Source organism: Equus quagga, chromosome 10 (genome assembly GCF_021613505.1).
Source record: "Equus quagga isolate Etosha38 chromosome 10, UCLA_HA_Equagga_1.0, whole genome shotgun sequence".
NCBI lineage: Eukaryota > Metazoa > Chordata > Mammalia > Perissodactyla > Equidae > Equus > Equus quagga.
In genome coordinates, this window is record NC_060276.1 from 3,619,474 (window position 1) to 3,641,474 (window position 22,001).

Genomic DNA, 22,001 nt, shown 5'->3' on the forward strand with positions numbered 1-22,001 from the left:
TATAGATGGGTAGGCAAGGAAATAACACAGATATAGATCTCCATGCCTATGTATGTGTATGTGTACCTGTTTCCTAGTTCTGAAAGCACCTAGAAATAATAACCAGTAACAATGAGCACAACTAGTGCCCAGATTTTGGTTTCTAAATATCTCCACTTAAAGAAGCCACGGCTCCCTTGACCAAGGCTTAGAGAACCAGCTTATTTCATGGCTGAGGCTGAGAAAGTACAAATTAAATCTGGAACATCGTATGTATAGCGCCAGAAAGTAAGGAATGCCCCAAGAATGGTGGGAAGCATCAAAAAGACACTAGAGCCAGGTTGAAGAGGCTGCCACTGGTCGATTCTAGGACAATCTGAGCATTAAAATAAATAATAATAGCAAAATAAACAAATGGATAAATAAATAATGAATGAATGAGGCAGAGGGGAGGAGAAAGAGAAAAAGAGGTGGAGAGGGGAGAGGAGAGGGGAGGGAAAGGAGAGAGGGAACAAGTGGGAGGAAGGGGGAAGAAAGGGAGAGAATAATGATAAAGCAAATGGAGCACAATGTAAACAGCTGTGAGCACAGGCAAAGGTGGATACATATGGTAGTTCCTGCCAATATTCAAATAAAAAGTTGAAAAGTTGAAAAACCAAAGTTTAATGGAGCTAAAGCAAAAAATTATCCTGGGAATAAAAGGGTAAAGCAAAAAGCATTAATTCAAAAGAGAGCTGAATCCTGTCCCACTTCTTCAGATGCCTAATACACAGCCTGGCATCTTCACTACAGGATGACAAATGAACACTGTGAGGAAAAAAAATACTACATTGTTAATTATCTGAGTAGCGCAGGCAGCTGCCAGCATATTTATCCAAAACTACTTTTCATAAAATAGGCAAATACTCAGATAATTCTTCCCAGATTTTTTGAAACTTTGATATTTATGAGACTTATTTTCATTAGTGTCTAAACCCTCAGTAATTTTAGTGTGCTTCAGTGAGTTTTGAGTACAAACTATTACTTAGAACTTTTCAAAAAATATTCACAACAAAATTGCTCTTATCAATCGTCAATCTAATAAGACAATCTAATGATTTTATGCTTTTAGGTGATCAAAAAAATTTGTCATGCAGCTGGAGATGGAACATGGCTTGGCTAGAGGTCCTATAAACACAATGAAATATAAAACCCAGAATCTTGAGACTGTTATCCCTTCTTCTATCTTCTTTTTTTTGTGTCTGCCCTTTCCACGGACCAGGCTCTGTACATGCCAACAGGACAAGTTAAACAGGACAAGCCAAGAGGCTGGCTCCAAATCTGACAACTATAGCTGCATGGGAATGGGTTTGTGGGTTATTTCCCCTGAGGCCAGGCTGTCAAAAAGCCCCGAGTCCTTTCTTTATCAGTTGGCACCAGGTGTTAATATGTGAGTGTCTCCCAGGCGTGTGTGAGAGCATGAATCAGCTGACTGGATGTGGCCTTCAAGCTGGGAATGCCATCACATTCAGATTTGGCCAGACCCCGTCCACCCATCAAGGAGACATGGACACTTTTCACGGAACAATTTAATGGATAGAGAACCATCTCATAAGGATAAAGGTTTAAAATGTGCTGGCTTGAAACTGAAAAAGAAAACTATCTTAAATTAATAGGAAAATAAAAGTATTGAAGAATCAGATCATGACCATAAACCAAAGTCACGTTAACCCTCTGCACTTAATAATGTCTTTATAGCTCAGTTAAGGATTTGGTATAGTTTTAAATGATAATTATTCTATATTTGGAAGTACTTCCTAATCAATCATAACTTAACTTTGTATAGATCTCATTTCCTTCTCTTATTTGATTGTCATACACAGTCTTCAGTAATTATTCTCGCCAGTTACAGACAAAGAACGTGAGACTTAAGGAGGCTTCTCCAAGATCACAAAACTTGTAAATGGTCAAGCTGAGAAATAAAACCTAAATATTTTAGTTTAAAAATCCAAATCCTATGTTTTTTTTAAATATCCCTAGACCACAAGGCCGCCCCAGTATTTGGCAAAGGTGATGGGAAGTAGTGTGGAGTAGAATGAGCCAAGTAATCTGCAGAGAGAGAGCAGGGGGCCTTGTTGAGGCTTCCCGTGGAGTGAAAAGCAGGAAGAAATAATGGTGAGTGACTGTAGCGTGGCTCTTTCCTGGCTATCCCATAGGGAGGGCTGGGGCGAGCTGACATGGTCCTGGTGCCTCACCCACAGCTGCTCACACCTTCCTGCCTATAGTCCTCCCCAAGTTCTGTGAGATCTGATCCTCTGTTCCTCTCTGCCCTCCTTTCCTGCTAGTTGCCCCTGGTGACTTGGCTCCAGCAACACTGGCTTCTCAAACACATCCAATGTGTTCCTGCCTCAGGGACTTTGCATCTGCAATTCTTTTTGTCTGGAATATTTCCTCCAAAATCCACATGGCTTGCTCTTTCACTCCTTTCAGGTGTTAACTCCAAGGTCACCTTCTTGTTGAAGCCTTAGCTGGCCACCCTATCTATTACATTAAGCCATTAGGAATTGCCAATATCGCACCATCTTTTAACCTATAAAAATATCAATTGCGTATGGCAAAATCTAATAAAATTTAATCTCCCCCCACAACCTCCCTATCTCTCTTCACTGCTTAATGTTTTCCCTTTGCCCTCCTCACCTTATAACCTACTCTAGAATATTTATTTATCATCTTTCTCCTCCACTAGAATGTAAGTTCCAGGAAGATAAGGATTTTTGTTCACTCTGTATTCTCAGAGCCTAGAACAGAACCTCCCACATAGTAGGTGTTAAATATTTGCTGTATGAATAAGTTTCACTGGGACTGGAATGATGAGATTGACAAGCTAGCTACTTAGTGGTAGAGAAATCCAACCAAACGGCGTGTGAGTCAATGATGTGCAGGCCCTTCTCCTGTTCAAAATGGGGTGGACATGAGGAATGAAGTCAGTACAGTCTAATAATCCATCACGTGAGAGCTGAGGTAGTTGGAGCTCCATCAAACAAAATCTCACTAATTAGGACTATCGTATATCTTTGAAAAATTCTCCTCACAACTTTGTACAAGATAATTCTTCACTGAAACAAATTGAAAAGGGAATTAGGCAGGAATATTCTTTTTGGTGCAACTGCTGACAGGGTGGAGTCTCCCCAGGGACCCATTCTAGCCCTGTAGCAGCGTCAGAAGACTGCAAGTAAAGTTAAGAACTACTAGAACCCTTGGAAATACATGTCATTTGTCTTTCCCGTTTCTCTACTCTATCTTAGTGGGAAAGGATGCTATCTTCGGACAAAGTTCTAGGAGTAATCGGTGTGGTCTCCTCCCCTGCTAATTCTGCTCTCCCCTGAAATTTAAGGCAAAACTAAAGGCGAAAAAACCTGTTTTCTCTCAGTAATGTCCCCAGTCAAGTACTTCCCAAAGATTCCTTGAATTTTCTCCTTGGAATCCCATACCAGCCACAGCTCCTGAAACTGGTGTCTGGGCAAGAATGAGCCCAGGAGAAGCTGGGTCCCAATTTCAGTTTTACTACTGAATGAACTGTGTGAATTTAGGAAAATCAGACATCCTCTGTGGCTGCACTTTCTCATCTTTACAATGGCTCTTGAAACTACCTTAGAGATTTGTGAAAAACTAGGTTAATAAACATGAAATCACATCATGAAAGATAAAGTACGGAGTGCATTTGTATTAAGATGACACTATGACAGAATTTTGGGACTTATCTTTACACACAACTGGCCAAACTAAAAGAGCAGATGAGTGCTTCCTTCTGACTACAGCAGCACTAAGATAGGAGAGGGCTACACAGGATTCAAGTTTTTGCCTACCCCTCACTGACTCTCAAGTATTCCTTACTTCTTTCTATCTTCGACAGTCCAAGCAAGCAAGACCTCCCACTCCAGTGCATCTGTAGCTTTAATGGAAAATAACCCAGCCTTTGAGTCCCTCTCCTGAAATGAAAAGTTCTTTAGCCTCAAATCTGAAACATGCAAGGACAGAACATCCTCCACGGAAACAGACCCTTTCTTTGAATTTCTTTCATAAGCATGGACAAAGCTTTCATGCCTCTTAGCAGGATGCTTCCTACCTTTCAAAGAACATGTAGAATTAACAAGGGAAGTTCCAGAAGCATTTTGAGAGCACTAGGTCTCTATGACCTTTGTGCCTAATTACTTTTCTAACCATCCCTTGGACTGTAAAATGGGAGCCGGATTATCAATGACTGCTCAGGATGCCTGCAAACCATAATCTTGAAATGCCTCTAGCTCTTCTCCTTTTTATTTGAAACTATATTGAGGGCAAGTAACAAGTCTATGACAAAAATAAGGCAATACTGGTTTGCACTGGTTTATAACAATACTGCACCATGTCTGAGAGGTCTCATGGATTACTCTTTTGATAGGATCAATCAATCAGTCAGTCTCTGAGCAGATACTCCTTTCTGCCTACTCATGTTAGCCTCTGTGCTAGACAGGGATGCGGCTGACAGGTCCTCCCTTTGAGACCTCAAGACAGTGGACAAGCCAGGTCCACCAACAATCCATCATGTGAGAGCTGAGGCAGCTGTAGCCAGCACAGTGGCCCCATGTTGGAAGTGAGGAGGAGGGATATGGGAGGGGTGGGGTCTGGAATTAAACAGAATTTTCTTTATCAAATCCATCATTTCTTTCCTAAATGTCATTTTTCCATCTTACTGTCTACATGATAAACAATCCATTGCCTAATTTTTGAAGGAACTTTAGTAATATTTTATGAAAATATAGGTATAAAACTATAGTGGATTCATCCATAATGGTGTAATAGTTTCTTATAATATTAAATAGGATATGATTTTAAGCCTTAAGAAAACACCTCCCTTATATTCCATGAAACTCAGTGGCACAGATGTAGTAGTTGGCTCATTTCTGCATCAGAATATTTTTCATTCAATAAACTCTACTTAAAAAATAAAGCGCAGGTTTCCTCACTCTCTGAACTCTATCTGAATATTTTCTATAATGATCTGCTAATTTACACAAAATGCATTACCCAAACCTACTAAATAAATCTCTTTTAGGTTGCATGCAAGACTACGTTTAAATCGTGCACTCCTAAGCAAAAGAATGTGGCTTGCTGTTATTATCTCTCAGTCTGATAGTGTCTTGAGTTCACATTGTTTAAACATGTTATGTTTTATAGATATCCTCTTCCCCATGTTATTCAGTAAAAGGTCTTCCAATAAAGTAGAGAATCTAATGATGGAAATGGGCAAGAAGCCTAAAAAAGCACATGCACTACAAGAAAATTAGGGAGTGATAAAGCATATTAATACATTTGAATGGCTATTAGTCTTAAGCTTGGCCATGCACATATCCCCAACCCCTATGAATCACAAATACAATGCTGAATATTTACATGAAATTTGAGGTTCTTTCAAAAACAAATCTTGCTGGTGCAAGTGAGTGTGGTCATGGCAGGAGCAGACTTGTCCCATTCAACAGACAATACAATTGCAAGAGATGTAGAACACCAAGCAAAGGGAATGCAAACAGCCTGCCACCGTGAGCTCTGGTTTTCATCCCATTGCTCTGTGTGTAGCTTCAGACAACGGTTCACAGCCAAAAACCTCTGAACTCTCCTGCCAGGAAGGGAAGATTCTCCCCCATTCCTTAGATCCAGACACAGATGAACCTCAGACATTTCCTGTTTAACTCATTTCTTCACCAGCTCTTTCTTCCTTCCCTCCTCCTGCCACCAAATAGTAACAGTGACCACAGCCTCCAGCTAACCCCCTCTCACCACCAGAGCTGACACAAACATGCTTTCAATCATAAGAAACCTCTCGAAAAATTATCTTGTTTATTTTACTTTGTTAAGTATTATTGGCATGTAATGCACATCCTTAATGTGTTATTTTGTTATTTATTTACATGTACATGTACACTATGATGTAGAAGGAAAATGTAACCCATTCTCAATACTCTACACTGAGCAGTGTCTAATATTATGGCTTACTACATACAAACATACCTACTAATGATGTGGATTAAGGCTGCCCCAGCTAGAGAAGCCCAAGGTGACCTGGCCTACATGCCAAACTATATGACCCAGTGGACTTTTTTTATGATATGAATTAGGACCGCCCCAGGGAGAGAAGCCCAGGGCATCCTCACCTACATGCCGATCTATATGGCCAGATTCGCATCTAAAGTTATATGACCGCACAATAACCAGACCCCATCTGCACTGAAATCATTTAATGACTTTTTACATCATCTTTTCTTTTTTCCAGTAAAAATAAGTCACGTACCCATGCCTTATAAAATTAGCCCTAACCCTCAACTCGGGGCAGCAGCAGGAGCTCTGACTGCCCGTGGGTCCTGTCCCCATGCCAGTGGGGGCAGCAGCAGCGGCCCTGCCTGCCCATGGGCCCTGTCCCCATGCCAGCGGGGGCAGCAGAAGCGGCGGCAGCAGGAGCTCTGACCGCCCGTGGGTCCTGTCCCCACGCACCAGCTCTGCCTGCCCATGGGTCCTGTCCCCATGCCAGTGGGGGCAGCAGCAGCTGCTCTGCCGGCCCATGGGCCCTGTCCCCATGCCAGCGGGGGCAGCAGAAGTGGCGGCAGCAGAAGCTCTGACTGCCCATGGGTCCTGTCCCCATGCTATTCCACACTATTCTCTAAATAAAAGAGCACTACTGCCAGATCTTGAGAGTCTAAGAAATCTTTCTTTCGACTCCTCGGCTCACCGACTCCGCATCACTAATGAGTTTATCAAGTAGTAAATAACTAGATAGTATTACAAATAATTTCTATTTTGCAGAAATCCTTGGTGGATTGTTAAATAGATGTAAAAGGGGGTTTTAGAGATATTTGGCAGATTGGCATTTTCTTGTGGGTTAGGAATGCATTTTTATTTTTCCCACTCAAAATAACGGAATGCTGGCTTCTGTTCTCTGAAAATATGCTAACAAACAAATGCTAAAGAACAGATTAGATTCCCAAGAAGAGAGACGCCTGTAAATAGCAGCTCCCACGACGTGTGCTTGTTCTTCTACCATCTAAAAGCATCTCAAGAACAAGAGGTAATCAAGTACTATTTTTAAATGTATTGTCTTAATTTGAAAGTCATTAAATATGCCAGATAAGTGTGCTCTACTTATTGCTTTTTTAACAAAAAGCCAATCACTTGTATTTATATTCAGTTGGAAAAATATTAATTATATTAGTCGGGAAAGGGAATTCAGACTAGTAGATTGCTCTTCTGGATTCAACTGTTTGTTGCTGGGTTTTTTTTCATTTTGATGGAAAAAAATATTTGCAAATGTTAATTCTCGCTTCAGTTTTATTTAATAAAAGTGTGTTATAGGTCTCCATTACTTATGCCGGCATTCGCCTCTCACCTGTGCTCCATAGACAGGTGTTCCTCATCCGAATCTTCTATTGCTGGAATGTCCTCAGCAGCTTCCTTTGCAGTGAAAAGTTCCTGCAGAACAACTGGCATTTTAGATACTTAAAATGTACTTATATAGTAAAAATACCAGACACATTTGTATAGAATGTAGTAAATTTGGAAGCAATCTCATATCCAACGTTGCAACCAATATGTATATCAATGTGAGAAAGGCACTCGATTTTACAGATGTGAAAACTGAGGATTGTAGAAATAATGATTTGGCCCAAGACACACAGCTAGTAGATCCAGGATCAACGTAGATCCATTTCAAAGCTGTACTCTGAGCGCACTGCTCTTCCCACAGTGCTACACAGCCACACTGTAAAAAACAGCCTCTTCCAAAAGCCCTCTGTCCTCACAAGATTTATTCTCCGAGATGACCACTAATATGGAACAAATATCCTAGAAACCCACGATAAACTGGGACAGATCACAAATAGATATCTTTGTGCCATGAGGGGACTAGGGTAGGAGTGGTGTGCCAAACGAGATTCTTCTCTTTCTCAGAGGAGGAAGTAGATATGGGAGGTGACCCCTGAGATGGGATGTCTGCCTTCTCATGGCAGATGTGAGAGCTCAAATCCCAGAGAGCTGCAGAGAGGGGTAATGAATGGGCAATCAGACCAAGCAACTTCCTTCAATTGCTTTTCTCTCTACCACATTTCTCACCATCTTAAATTTGGAAAAATATATCACCATTCTAAAACTGAATGTAAAAGGGGTCCTTCAAAGTTTCTGAAACGTGGTCAGTTAAAGCCTATATTTTAAACTAGAGAGAAAAAGTAAAGCAGATCTTTTGCCCTCTCTGGATCCTACTAATAACAATAATAATGATAATGACAATAATGATGATCATCATGATGACTGTGATAGCCCACATTTACTAAGTGCTCGCCATATAGGAGGTGCTGTCTATGTTACTCTTCACAACAACCTTAAAAGGAGGTACTATTATCATTATTTATAGAAGAAAAACAGAGGCTAAAAGATGTAAGTGACTTGGATAAGGCCCTGCAGCTAGTAGGGGAAAGATCTGAATCGGGCTGGTAAGGAAAGGATCTGAATTCAGGTGTCTGGATCCAGAGGCCTCTCTTGTAAAGTGATTGGATATGTTGTATGGCACAATGTCATCACAATATTAACATGGCCCAAATAGAGCTTTTGATTTTGCTCCCCTCAGCCCTGGCCCTGCACTGCCCAAGCCACACTGTCCCAGTCTTGCACAAGTCAGTTAGTGGCACTTCCATTCACTGAACTGCTCAGGCCCAAAAGCTAAGCGTCATCTTTAAATCATTTTTCTCTCTCCTCCCACCCACCTCCAACGCATCAGTAAGGACTTCAGGCTCTGTCTCCAAAATATAACCTGAATCCGTGTACTTCTCTCTCCATCACTACAATCCTAGTTCAAGCCCTGTCATCTGACATCGCTCCTCTGGCTTCCATTTTTGTTCCCCTATACTCCATTTCCCACCCAGCAGCCAGCCTGATCTTGTAAAAATAACATCGTGGCCAGCCTGGTGATATAGTGGTTGGGTTCACGGGCTCCACTTTGGCAGCCTGGGGTTTGCGGGTTCGGATCCCAGGCACAGACCTCTGCACTGCTCATTGGGCCATGCTGTGTCAGGCGTCCCATATACAAGGTGGAGGAGGATGGCCACCGAGGTTAGCTCAGGGATAATCTTCCTAAGCAAAAAGAGGAAGATTGGCAACAGATGTTAGCTCAGGGCCAATCTTCCTCACCAAAAAAAATCTAAAAAATCAAAAATAAAATAAAAATTACATCAGATCATGTCATCCTCCTGCTTTCCACTGCACTTGGAAGAAAACTCAAACTCATTACCATGGTTCTCAAAGTTCTACATAATCTGGCCCCTGCCTACCTCTTGAACCTCATTTTCTACTACTCCTTACTTCTTTCCCCTTATTCTACTCACTTTGTTCCCTGGAACTCTCCAGGCTAGTTACTGCCTCAGAATGTTTACTGCTGTAGAACCCTCTACCTGGACTGCATTCCTTTCTTTGCTGAGTTCGCGCCTTATCATTACTGGGGGGTCTCTGTTCGAAAAACAGGTCATAGAGATCTTCCCTGGCCACTCTGTCTGAACTCCCTACCCTACTAGTCATTAGCACATGATTCAGTTTTATCATCTCCATGACACTTTTCAATACTACTTGTCTACTGTCTATCTCCCCTAATGTTTCCTCAGCACCTAGTACATAGTAGGTGCTTACTAAATATGTTACTTAGTGAATAAATTCATTGAGGCTGAATCTATCAGATGAATTCTAAAGACCACTATTTTTAGAGATGGAATCTGTGAGCACTATATTAGGAGAACACTAAGTGAGCAATGCTGCCGGGGAGCTGCCTCAAAACTCACCTCATGACAGAAGCCTTCCTTTATCCACCTGCCAAAATGGTCACTTCTCTTAATACGTCCCAGCTTCTGTAAACCTCTTTTATATTATATAAAAACCATTCATAAGTGACTGTGCATCTCACTCAGGTGTGTCCAGATCTCCACTCAGATGCTCACCTTCTGAAACACAGGGGCTGATCTTTCCTCATTCACATATCCTAGCACAACCTTCTGCACACATCAGGTGCTTTAGCAATGCGGTCCAGTGGCTGAGGGACCAAAGGGGACGTGATCCTTCAAAGAAGGCCCACATCTCCACAATGGGGGAGGCACACACACAACATACTCGCCTGTAGGGTCTGAGGCCTGAGGATACAAACAGTCCCCACCAGATAAAACCGATCCTTCAAAGGAAGATTCACAGCGTATGACTCATCGTAGGAGCGTCTGGAGAAGAAGCTACTGAAGAGCACCAAAAGCTCTAAGGGAGACAGAGTTACACATGTGACAACCTAATAGGAAGGCACGCTAGTTACACAAGAAGACTGACATCTGCCACATCGGTGTGCTGTTTGTCAGCCCAACGACAATTTTCAGAATTCTGAGCCATCTATTTTGCCTGTCTTCCGTCTGTTCCAGCCCCCTCCTCACCCTGGTCTCCACCAAAACACGAAAAGGTCATTACCGAGAAATAATTGTTCTGAGTTCAGGGTGATTTTCAGTCTCTTGTTCTTACCCTGTGAACGGACATCTTAGTATTCAAAAGAAATTTAGCTCCCCTCTTTTATATAGACCATATGGGTATTAAATGTGTGTGTGCAATTTGTGTGCATATGTATTCAGGTAAGATTTTTTTAAAGGTATCTGACCTTTAGTTCTAAGACATATGACAAACATCTCAGACAACCATTGTGTGAGTTAATTTTCATTATTTATTTACTCATTCATTCATTTATTGGTTATATTTTTAGACCTCAGTGGCAAGAGACTGAGGTAATTATACCCAGTTTGTGGTGTGTTGAGCACAGATAAAGTCCCCGCTCTTGCTTTTATCTTTACTCTCTGCTCCTTCCCCAGTCACAGCCAGCCACTGCCATCTACCACATTTAATATATATCCTTTAAAATGTGTAGTCTGCTTTTATGTATATGTGTATATAGTTTAAAGTGACATTGTGCTGTAGATCTCGTTCCACTTCTTACGTTTTTCAATCAACAATATGGTTTTAAGATCTAACCATGTTGTAGTATGTGTATCTGGAGTTCATGCTTTAAACTATAACAAAGTTTTCCATATTGTCTATTTCCCAAATTTTACTTGTCCATTTCCCTAATTATGCAGATCTAAGCTGTCTCCCACTCCTTCCTACCACAGACAACACTATGACATGCATAGTACATGTGCCTTTAGACACAGATGTCACTGCAAGTTCACCTCTGGGATGTTTCCACCCAGTGACAGGATTACTGAGTCACAGGATAATCAACAGAACTTAAGTTCACTCTATTTTTCAGGATCCTCTCAATACTGTATTAGTGTTTTCATTTCTCACATCCTCAACAATATTTGGTTATTATTCACACGTCTAATTGTTGCCATTCTGATGGATGTACAGTGCTATCTCATTGGTTTTTAAATTTTTCATTCTTTGCTTACTAGTGAGTTTGAGCATCTTTTCACATATTTGTTGGGCTATTTACCTCTGAGTCAAGACTTAGATGTTTTAATGGCCCCAAATCAGTGTTAATGTTAATTTCTAAGCTTGCAGTTCCTTGAAACCTTAAAAACTGTAAATTTGGACCCCTTATCTACACGACACAGATTTGAGTTTTGATTTCCTTTAAATGACACAAACTTCTTTTGTTGTGTTTTAACGATCATTCCCTTGTTTTTGTAGAAGGAAAGAGTCATCCCTTTCAGCTCAGTCCACTGTGTTACCATATGATCCCATCTTGTAAATTTCACCATGAATTTTTTTTTTTAAAGTCTAATTAATGTCTGTAACCGAAACCTGTGGTCATAGGGATAGCAAAGGGTTTGAGAGTACCAACAGCAGGAGTGCAATGCTGTTAGCAATGAAGGGCTGCATAACTCATGAACTTGATCCAGATCAGATTAAAAACTGAATTGCTTACCACTAGAAACGTCTCTTATACTCAGAATGAATTTCACGTATTCATAAGTAGGGTTGCTACCATGTTTAACATTTCCTCTTTTTAAATGACAGCAAAACTCAATATGTTTTCCTACTAAAAGAAGACACATACAAAAGTTTACATTTATAGTTTGCCATATTCTGCAAGATTGTTTCATATGACTATTGTCTTACTTAGGATAGATTTTACAAAAATATTATTTTCTTTCCATGAACATTAGCACTTACATAGCTATCTATGTTGTATCTGCAGAGTGGGGTATCAGCTAGAACATTATTTATATAACACTAAAGCAATTATATAAAAGCTAGAATAATCAGGGTTCATGATAAAGAACAAGATAACGAGGACAGATTTCTTAACACTAGAATTATAATTTGTGAAATTATATTAAATTAAATTAATATATGATGGGCAGATAAATTGTCTCTAACGAGTTAATTTTTATTACTCCTCTGAGCAATTGTTACCTGTCTCTCAAAATCTAAGAATTTACTATTTGAAAAAAAAAACCTGTACCTGAGCATGACAAAGGAAATTTCAGAGCAATCTTTTCATAGACTTCATCTTTCTCTTGATCAGGCAGAAGACTTAATAATGTTTTACCCGTGATCTCATCCTTGAGAAGGGAAGAGAGAACAAATTTTGTTATATGTGCTACTACTGTTCACTTCCTCTATCTCCTTGCCTCCAGTAAGTTTATCATCTGCCACACCTCAGCTATCTTACGGTCATACCTCTTGTACCTTTAAAAGTCTGAATTCACATTACCCCGTTTTATGGCCATCACCTCCTATCTTTCTAGTGCACTCATGCAAGTACCCCACCTCTCCAAAAACTATCCTACCCACTGAAACCTGCAGGCCATTCCTGTCACATTTTCACTGTGCATTATCTCCTTCAAATTGTCACATCCCTCCTTATCCAGCTCAGATTTCACAGTTGATCATTATAATCACTCCCATGTGCTCTTCCTTTCTGACATATTTGCCTAGTAAAAACCCAACTCTGGTTAATTTCACCTCTTCATCTATCCTGTACTTTCACCTATGCAACTGAATGTATACAGAGCAAAACCCACAACCAAGCTGTGTATTATTTAAAATGGGCACTCAGCTCTGCCTAGAAATCGTTCTACATTTCCCTACACAACTCACTCTCCTACTCTTCAACGTGACTATTTCTTGTCTTTTCCTCCTTCTTCAAACCTCCAACACCCCCTAACCCTCCTCATATTCAGCTGGGGAACTCATTTCTTATTTCAATTAAAAACAAAAGGGGAAGTAAACATCAATATCTCCCTGCCACCAAATCTCCCAACCTATCCGTAGCCAGAGACCTGCTTTCCTTCCTATTCCAATGAATAAGCTTCTACCTATGTCTAGTGCACTGCTTCTCATTCTCTGTCATCTATTCCAGGACATCATTCCAGAAATTCTCCCCTAATCCCCACATCGGCAAGCTGTCCTTCTCTTCTAGGTCTTTCTCATAGCATGCAAATGTTATATCAGAGATGTTATAATATCTGTCATCTTAAAAACAAAAAAGTACAACATTCCAAAAATCCAAAACCTTCCTTGACACTACATCCTCTCCTCCAGCTTGAACTACTTCTCTGGTCCACTTTAGAACAAAAATCCTTGAAAGGAACTTTACTTGCTGTCTCCCACTTCTTCACCTATCACTCTCCCTTGAAACCACGCTAATCAGATTTTTATCCTAACCGCTCCACTTTTGTCAAAGTCGCCAGTGACCTCCACATTGCCAAATCCAATAGTCAATTCTCAACGTTTATCTTACCTAACATCTCAGCATTTGATACAACTGACCCCTCCTTCTTCCTTGAAATACTTTGTTTACTTAGCTTCCAGGTCACCATATACATATGGATATCCTTCTGCTCCAAAAGCTACTCCTTCACAGTTTTATTTGCTGGATTTTTCTCCTCTTCCTGACTACTTGGCTTGGCGTTCCCAGGGCCTAGTCATTGAACCTCTTCTCTTACTTTACTGTCTCCCGGGGTAATCTCTTCTAGTTATATCCCATTAAATATCATCTATCTGTTAATGACTCTCAACTTCTCATCTCTAGTCCAGACTTCTCCCTGAACTTTTCTAGATAACTCAACTTGGATATCTAATAGGATTTCAATTTTAAGATATCCAAAACAGTGCACCTATCTTTCCTTCACAAAACATGCTCTTCCTTCGGTCTTTCTCATTTCAACAAACAGCCCCACCATTTACCCACATGCTTGCCCTCGACTTGCCTTGCCTCGACTCTCAAACCCCAAATCCAGTCTATCAGCTAACTCTGCGGTTCTACCTTCAAAATACATACATAATTGGTCTACTTCTCACCACTTGGTGTAAACCATCATCTCTAGCTTAGATTACTGCAATAGTCTTAACTGGTCTCCCTGCATCTATTTTTGCCACATCCCTGTTCTCACTCCATTCTCCACAGAGCAGCTACCGTGATCCATGTGAAACATAAGTCAGATCAAGTCATTCCTCTGCTCAACATTTTCCACTGGCCACCCAAGTCATTCAGAGTAAAAGCCAAGGAAATTAACAATGGCATTTACAGCTCTATGTTCTGGTTCCTTACTGCCTATTGACTTTAGCTCCCTCCCATTCTCCCTTGTGCTCACTGCACTGCAGGTACACTGAACTTCTTGCTCAAATGCAAATACATCTAACAAACAGTCATCTTGGGGCCCCTAAACTTGCTTTTCAATGTGAAACACTCTTTCCTAGATATTTGTAATGACTTTCTCCCTTATTTCATTTAAGTCTCTACTGAGAAGTATTTTAAATAGCACCAATTCTCTGACATTCTCTTCCTGCTTTTTTTTCATACCACTTATCATACCTGACACTATAATCACATGTATATGTTTATCTGTTTATTATCTGGCTCCCTCAGTAAAATGTAAATTGCATTAGACCAGAGACCTTGGCTGTTTTATTCACTGCTACATCCTCAACACCTAGAACACAGCTTAGTACAAATGAGCACTTACTGAATATTAGTTGACTGAAGGAATAATGCTATACCATTTAGCTGAAATATGGTGACACATGGATAAATTGAATATTAGACATTAAGTAGAGTTTTTAAAGTGATAGGAAAAAAGCAATAAACAAAGTAGTCTTAGCTGAATAATGGCTTTGGGTAACGAACCACAAAGTCAAATTATTTTTAACTGATTAATATTAATAATCTTAGTCAAAATTCAGAAATACATTATTATGACTCATTTGTAGAAGCCAGTCTATGAGTTGGCCAGTGCTCAGATTAGCAGATAGATCCTGTCTCAATCAAGAAAAAGCTTGGCTCAATTCAGGACAGAAATATTACCTTAATTCACCAAACAAAATGTTATGAAATTAACAGGCAATGAATTTTGACAATGAAAGTTGCACAGTAAGAAACTGACTTCCCCCAAAAAATATCGATATTTTTCATTAAACTTAACTTTTTCAATAAAAATGCTTCATTGGTTTAGTTATAAAATAAACTTTAGGTACCAAACCAACTTATCTCTGCTCAGTAGAGACCACGCATTCATTCACTCATCTAACACATGATTGACAACTGCTCTGCACCAGACATTGTCCTATATATATTCACGTGAACTAGCTCTTAATACCTTGCAAGAGGAAGTATTACCCTTATTTCATTCAAGAAGAAATTAAAGCTTGTCCAGTTGTTAAGAGGTCACAAGTTCAGAGACGAGATTCACACCTAGCTCCATCCAACTCCATGTGCACTGTTCCTTCCACTACACCATAGCTGCCTCAATTCCAATTTGTACCAGGAGCAGCCAATTTGCTACTGGGCCAGTTTCCGCATTTTGGGCATTCTACATGAAGTAGTTCATTTATATTCTTTTTACTGAGTACTTAAGAGGGTTAAAAAGATAAACCTGACACGAATTCTAATTTCATTGAACACATAGCTCAGTAGGACAGATGAGACAGACACAAGCAATTATGAAGCAAAGTATAAAACGATACCATAACACGAGCTACAAAGTGCTACGGCTCACCAGTTCTTTCATTTGTAGAAAAATGAAGGATAGAATTGTTACTTAAAAGAATTCAAAGCCAGGGGCCGGCCCTGTGGCTGAGTGGTGTCCCACATGCCACAACTAGAAGGACCCACAACTAAGAATATACAACTATATACCGGGGGGTTTTGGGGAGAAAAAGGAAAAAAATAAAATCTTTAAAAACAAAAAAAGAATTCAAAGTCAGCAGTCTTTTGATTGTGTACGTTCCCTTGGATGGAAATAGTGGCAATGAGTTTCTTATTAATTAACTACATTCTTTAAGGAAGGTGACAGTGACAATGAATGCCTTATAACTGACCACCAACCAAAAACAATGGACATAACAATCATTCCAGTGACCCTGCCCCATAGTTAGAAAAAGGGCATAAACCTGAAAGCATTATCAATAACACGTTATTTTTGTAAATCTTTGGCATCTGCTCTTCTTATTACAGAAGGCAGAAAGATCAAGGTACTTAGAGCTTAATGAAGCAAGGATAAATACCAGTGAAGAAGTAAGGAGGTTTTTCAAAAGCCAAGTTTGCAAATATGAACTAGTTGTCCCACAAAGATTAGTATGGTGAGTCTCAGTCATGCCAAATAAAGAGTAAAGGAATTTACTCCACTCCATGACATTTACCGAGAATCCAGACAAGAAGCGTCTTTTTGCTGGCATAGACATTCACATCGCACATGCGTTAGAAAACTGTTCAACTATACAGGGCACCGTGAAGGCTAAGAGCCTCTGCACGAGATTCAGACTGCATCCTGAATCAAACAAGACTCATCATTAGTAATGCTCTACTATGCTGTACTGTGCTATACTAAGCTTCCCAGGGAGAACAGCAAAACTCATCACAACTATCACAAACTAACCATACACCTATGTGCAAAACGTAATAAAGTCTCTTAGAAACTAACGTTGAAAAATTCTTCCCATGATGAAATGTGTATTTTGAAAGTTTCATTTGTTTAAGAATTGTAAAAGGGAACTATATGTAAATCCTCAGTTTTACTTATTTATTTTTTTTGCGGTGCTTGGGAGATGATGAAGTAGGGTGAGTAGGAGGGCAAACTACTAGAAACGGGGTAATGACGACAAGTTTTTCCAAAAGAAAAGCTGTCAAGGAAATCAATGATTGGGAAAGTGTGATGGCAGATTTCAGATATCAGTTTAATAGCATGATGATGATAATAGCCATCACTTTAGTCATGGTATGTGTTATAACATCTTTAACTTGGACTCTCCCCTTCTTTTTGTCACACTCCCATTCAACCCATCAGCAAAACTTATTTTACCTACAAAACACTGACTACTTCCACTTCCACCTTAAAACAATCCCTAACCATCTATTGCCTGGGCTGTTGCAATAGGTTTCCAAGTGGACTCCCTGCTGCCATGCTTGTCCCCATAACCTATTCTTCTTAACACAAGAGCCAGAGAGATCCTGATAAAACTTAAGTTCAGATCATTTCCTTCATCTGCTCCAATACCCTCAATGGCTTCCTCCCATCTCAGAGGAAATGGCAAAGTCATTACAATGGCCCTAAACAAGGTGGACCTCTGTTACTACTCTGATCTGATCACCTCTTAGTATTTTTTCTTTTCCTCACAGCACTCCAGTCACGGTGGTTTCTTTACCATACTTTATCCACACCAAGCACATTTCTGCTTTAGGGCTTCTCATGCACTTTTGCTTCTGCCTGGAACACACTTGCTCCAGTTATCTGCATGATTCACATAACTCACTCCATTCAGGTCTCTGTTCAAATGTCACCTGATCAGACAGGCCTGCACTAACCAGCCCATTTGTAATAGCTCACCTCTGGTCACTCTCTAAGTAATATTTTTTCCCCATTTACAGATGAGAAACTAAAGCTTATGTACTTAGTGAATGTCAGAGCTAAATTTTAATCTCCAGATTATTTGACTCCAAAGATCAAGTTCTTCCCACCTCATCACCTTATCAGTTAGAGCAGCCCAATAGACAGAGGTGCCTTGATTTTTAATGAAACTGTAGATTCCTGGAGCCAGACAGATACTCTAGAAATGGTTTGGTTTCCATATTATTATAAGATGGGTGACTATTAAAATGAAATTTCTAATCAAAGCCTGGAAAAAAATTGCATGTTGTTAAAAATTACGAAGAATTAGGATTTAATGAGGAAAAGTGTGACATTGTGCCTCAGGTATAGTTCTTTTTAACCCTGATTTATAAGAATACATAACTTAACTCCCATTTAATGTTTATGTACAGTCGTAATAGTTATAGCTTTATTTTTAAGTCTACCAATCTCAGGTAATCAAGTCATGGTTTAAGATTAGTTGTTCAAACCATCTCCCAGACACCTCTACCTTAGGTTGGCCGTATATGTGTGTGTTTGTGGGTGTGTATAAGACACCTCAAATGTTGAAGGGTGAAAGAGTCTCTTCAGAGTGAAAACTTTGAACCAAAATACATAAAGAAACAAGGATAATATAACTAACACCATCACTGAAAAATCTTCATGTAATAGGAAAAAGTCACTAGTCTTAGTGTATGACAAATTTGGTTAAGTAATATATAATACCACAAGAATCTGAGTAGTTTTCTGGTTTCCACTGTAACAAAATATAATCTGTAATGGATCATACTTATACATTCTTTCTTTTAATATAGATTTAATAAGACCATTCCCCTCCCACGATATAAGTACTCTGAAGTTCAATTCAATGAATCTCTCTAATGTTTGAATTTTATTCAGCTGTTTTGGTATCCTACAAATATAAGCTGAATTTGAAAATGTACATTGTTTTCTAAAAGAAAGGAAGAGAGTGAGAAATAGAGATGGATCATAGTATCCGTAAATAAAGAGAAAAGAGTAGAAAAGCTCTCTGAGTTTCCAAGTGGGCCATGGAACATGCCGGCTGAAACAGCATAACTGGTGGACTAAGCTTCTAATCAATCCACATCTAACTTAACTACAGAGTAATTTAACAAAATTTCTACAAATTTACATGTTCCCAACTTGATTGCTATAGATCTCTGGGTCAAGGTTTGTCAAGTTCTTGAGACAACTCTGTGGAGTGAGGAATATGCAATGAAAGCAACAACCCAGATATGATTAACACAACGAGCCAAAGGACAGAGATGGTGGCGGTGGTGGATTTCAGAGGTGGTGGTGGATGTATTCTACAAAGCCCCTCTTCACTAATACGCATTAGTGGAATATGAAGGTATGTAGTACTTTTGTGCTTAAGCCATGTATTTGTTAGGTGTGCAGCCTAAAGATCCAGAAACATTTTTAGGAAATCATATACTCTAAGTCAATGGGACTAGGAAGACAGAAAAAGCTTTCCTGAGAGAGGCATAGAAACACCAAAGGGCTCGGGACTGAGTGATCATTTTAGACACCAGAGACCCTGACTACAACTCATGTGTAGATGTCTTCAGCAATACTTACAATATTGATAATCTAGACAATTTTTTCTAAATTTGTTCTTCAGTACAAAGAAACCAAAAGCAAATCAGACCTGGAAATGGATGCCTCGAGCAAGCATGAGCAAATTATGACTTTCATTGTTTAATCAATATATGATAGATCCTAAAAAAATGCACAAAATCAAATACATCCATCCCAGTGAAGGCTGCCTTGCAAAGCAGTCACCCTGGGGACTATCCACTGATTCTGAGGAGACTGCCATTTCGAAAAGCACATTCTTCTTTGGAGATTGCCTTCAGGGGCAGTTTACAAACCACATGCACACACACACACACACACACACACACACACGTACACACAGACACACAGACACACACAAAGTGTTTCATTACCTCATATCAGTTTCTTTTTATAGATTTAAAACTGAAACCAATGGAGAGGACAATCAAACAGGTGCACATTTTCACAACATTGAGAACGTCTTCTCTGGTGAGTTATATGCTCCTGAAAACAAATAATGAACCCTTAAGTAGCAAACCCAATGATCCTTTCCCAAAAGCTGGAAGAACTTACTGAAAAATAGCCAAGGAGAGAAGAGATATTTCCATCCACGAAAGTTATCACTCCATCTGTGCTCAGTATTATCATAAATCCATCTAATGACTAATGAAGAGAGAATGATAATGTAATTAAATAGTGGAACAATAATAAAATGATAACTTTATTTCTAAATGCATAAGTAATTACAGTAACACACTGAAAATGTATTGTGGTCCTTAAATATCAATAAGGCAGGCACAGACTTAATTAAAATTCCATTATTCTGCCTCCTACACAGAATCTACTTAACCTTAAGCATGAGATGTTTATCAAATGATGTGCCACTTAGACAAACAAATTTTAATGTACACCCAATTAACAAAAAACTCTCCAACACAAACTAGGAAGATTCATTTCCGTATGTAGGTTGTTTCACATTTAATTCAAAGTTAATTTCAAAAACGCTAAGAATATTTTGGAGGGCATTTTCATTTGTAGTTAGTTGAGTCATCCACCAATAAACATGGATATTGCCATCACCTTCCTGCTATATAGTGGATTAGATAGCCAGACAAATGCTTCCTGGTAGCGAACACCTAACATGACGAAGAAAATATATAAAAATTTATTATTTCAAAACAGGACTGAGCTTATGGTAAAGTAAGGGAAACAATCTGATATCAGAAATGGCTAGAACATGGGAATGAAGAGGTAAGGGGATATCGGAGCCTGTACTTGCCACGGGAATATCTGCACAACACTGATGGCATAGAGCTTAGGGGACAGAAAGCAAAGCTGCCTGCACAAGGTGGGAGGTAAAATCAAAGACTCCTGCATAAAGCCAGGCCTCCCAAAGGAAACACTCTCAGCAGGCAAAATAGAAAGATCTTATCTCGCAAAGAGAGACAGGGAATGTGCATGCCTGCCTCAGCCTCAGCTCTGGCTAGAGAAGAAAAGAAAAACCAGTCTCATCTGGGAATTGCTAAACAGAAGCCAACACACACACAGATTTGGAGCTGAAATTCACATACTACCTGTGTAGCCCTCAACACTGCAAGCCTATTGTTTAGTTTAAAGTTGTCCTGACCCCAGATAACTAGTGAAAACAATCGAAATGATCTCTTGAGAATTATTTTAAAACCAGGGCTCAAAGAATTCATGCAGATAAAGTTCCAAATAGCATGGACTTATAATAAAATATTAATAAACACAGGAAGAAATGAAACATAGTGAACAAGAGGCCATATGAACAATAACATGCAGATTCAGATTGACAAACAGTAGATACTGGAATTATCAGAAATAGAATATAAAATAAATATGCTTAGTATGCTTAAATAAATAACAAATGGTATTGAAGATATGATGAAGGAACAAGAGACTCAAAACTGACCAAGCAGATATGAAAAATAATCAAACAAAATGTCTAAAAATGATATCACCAAAAATAAAAATTCAATGTATAAGTTAAATAGCATGTTAGAACATAGCTGGAAAAACAATTTTTGAATTGGAAGATAGAGCTCAAGAAATGACTCAAACTTCAACACAAAGAGACAGAGGAATGAAAAATGAGAAATTAAGTGACATGGAGAAGAGAGTGAGAAGGAGTACTTTCACCTTTTACAACATGTTCACTTTATTTCTCACAACTCAGTGAAGTAGAGATATTTTTACCCATTTTACAGAGGAAGAAATCAAGGTTCAGAGACAGTAACTTTCTAAAGGACACAGAGCAAGTAAGCGACAAAGGCACAATTCATGTCCCTATCTGTTTGACTCAAAAGACCATGGTCATTCAGGCTTTAGTTTGTGGGTTTTGAACTTAGCGAAATTAACCAGTTCCCTTGGAGAAAGAAGCCATAAACACCTCATGTCCTTGAGGAAAAAAATAAGACTTGAAGGCTTAACAATCTATGCTGAAGGAGTACCATACAATTACTTACCTTGCCACTAATCTATGCAAAGACTTGTTCGTATTTCTTGTCATTTGAGATCAGTGGTTTTCAAAACTCAGTTGGCATAAGCAGCATCTGG

At 39.4% G+C, this 22,001-nt stretch overlaps 1 protein-coding gene across 1 annotated transcript in view; it reads right to left on the reverse strand.

The window, feature by feature from the left end:
• The window catches only part of PASD1 (PAS domain containing repressor 1), a 65,780-nt gene that overhangs the window by 38,519 nt on the left and 5,260 nt on the right, over positions 1-22,001 (reverse strand). Inside the window, exons 4-8 of the mRNA XM_046673710.1 lie at positions 19,998-20,087; positions 12,464-12,563; positions 11,924-12,034; positions 10,139-10,269; positions 7,376-7,458 (exon numbers count right to left, since the gene is read on the reverse strand). Of these exons, the coding sequence (XP_046529666.1) occupies positions 7,376-7,458; positions 10,139-10,269; positions 11,924-12,034; positions 12,464-12,563; positions 19,998-20,087 (515 nt within the window). The remainder of the gene's footprint in view (positions 1-7,375; positions 7,459-10,138; positions 10,270-11,923; positions 12,035-12,463; positions 12,564-19,997; positions 20,088-22,001) is intronic.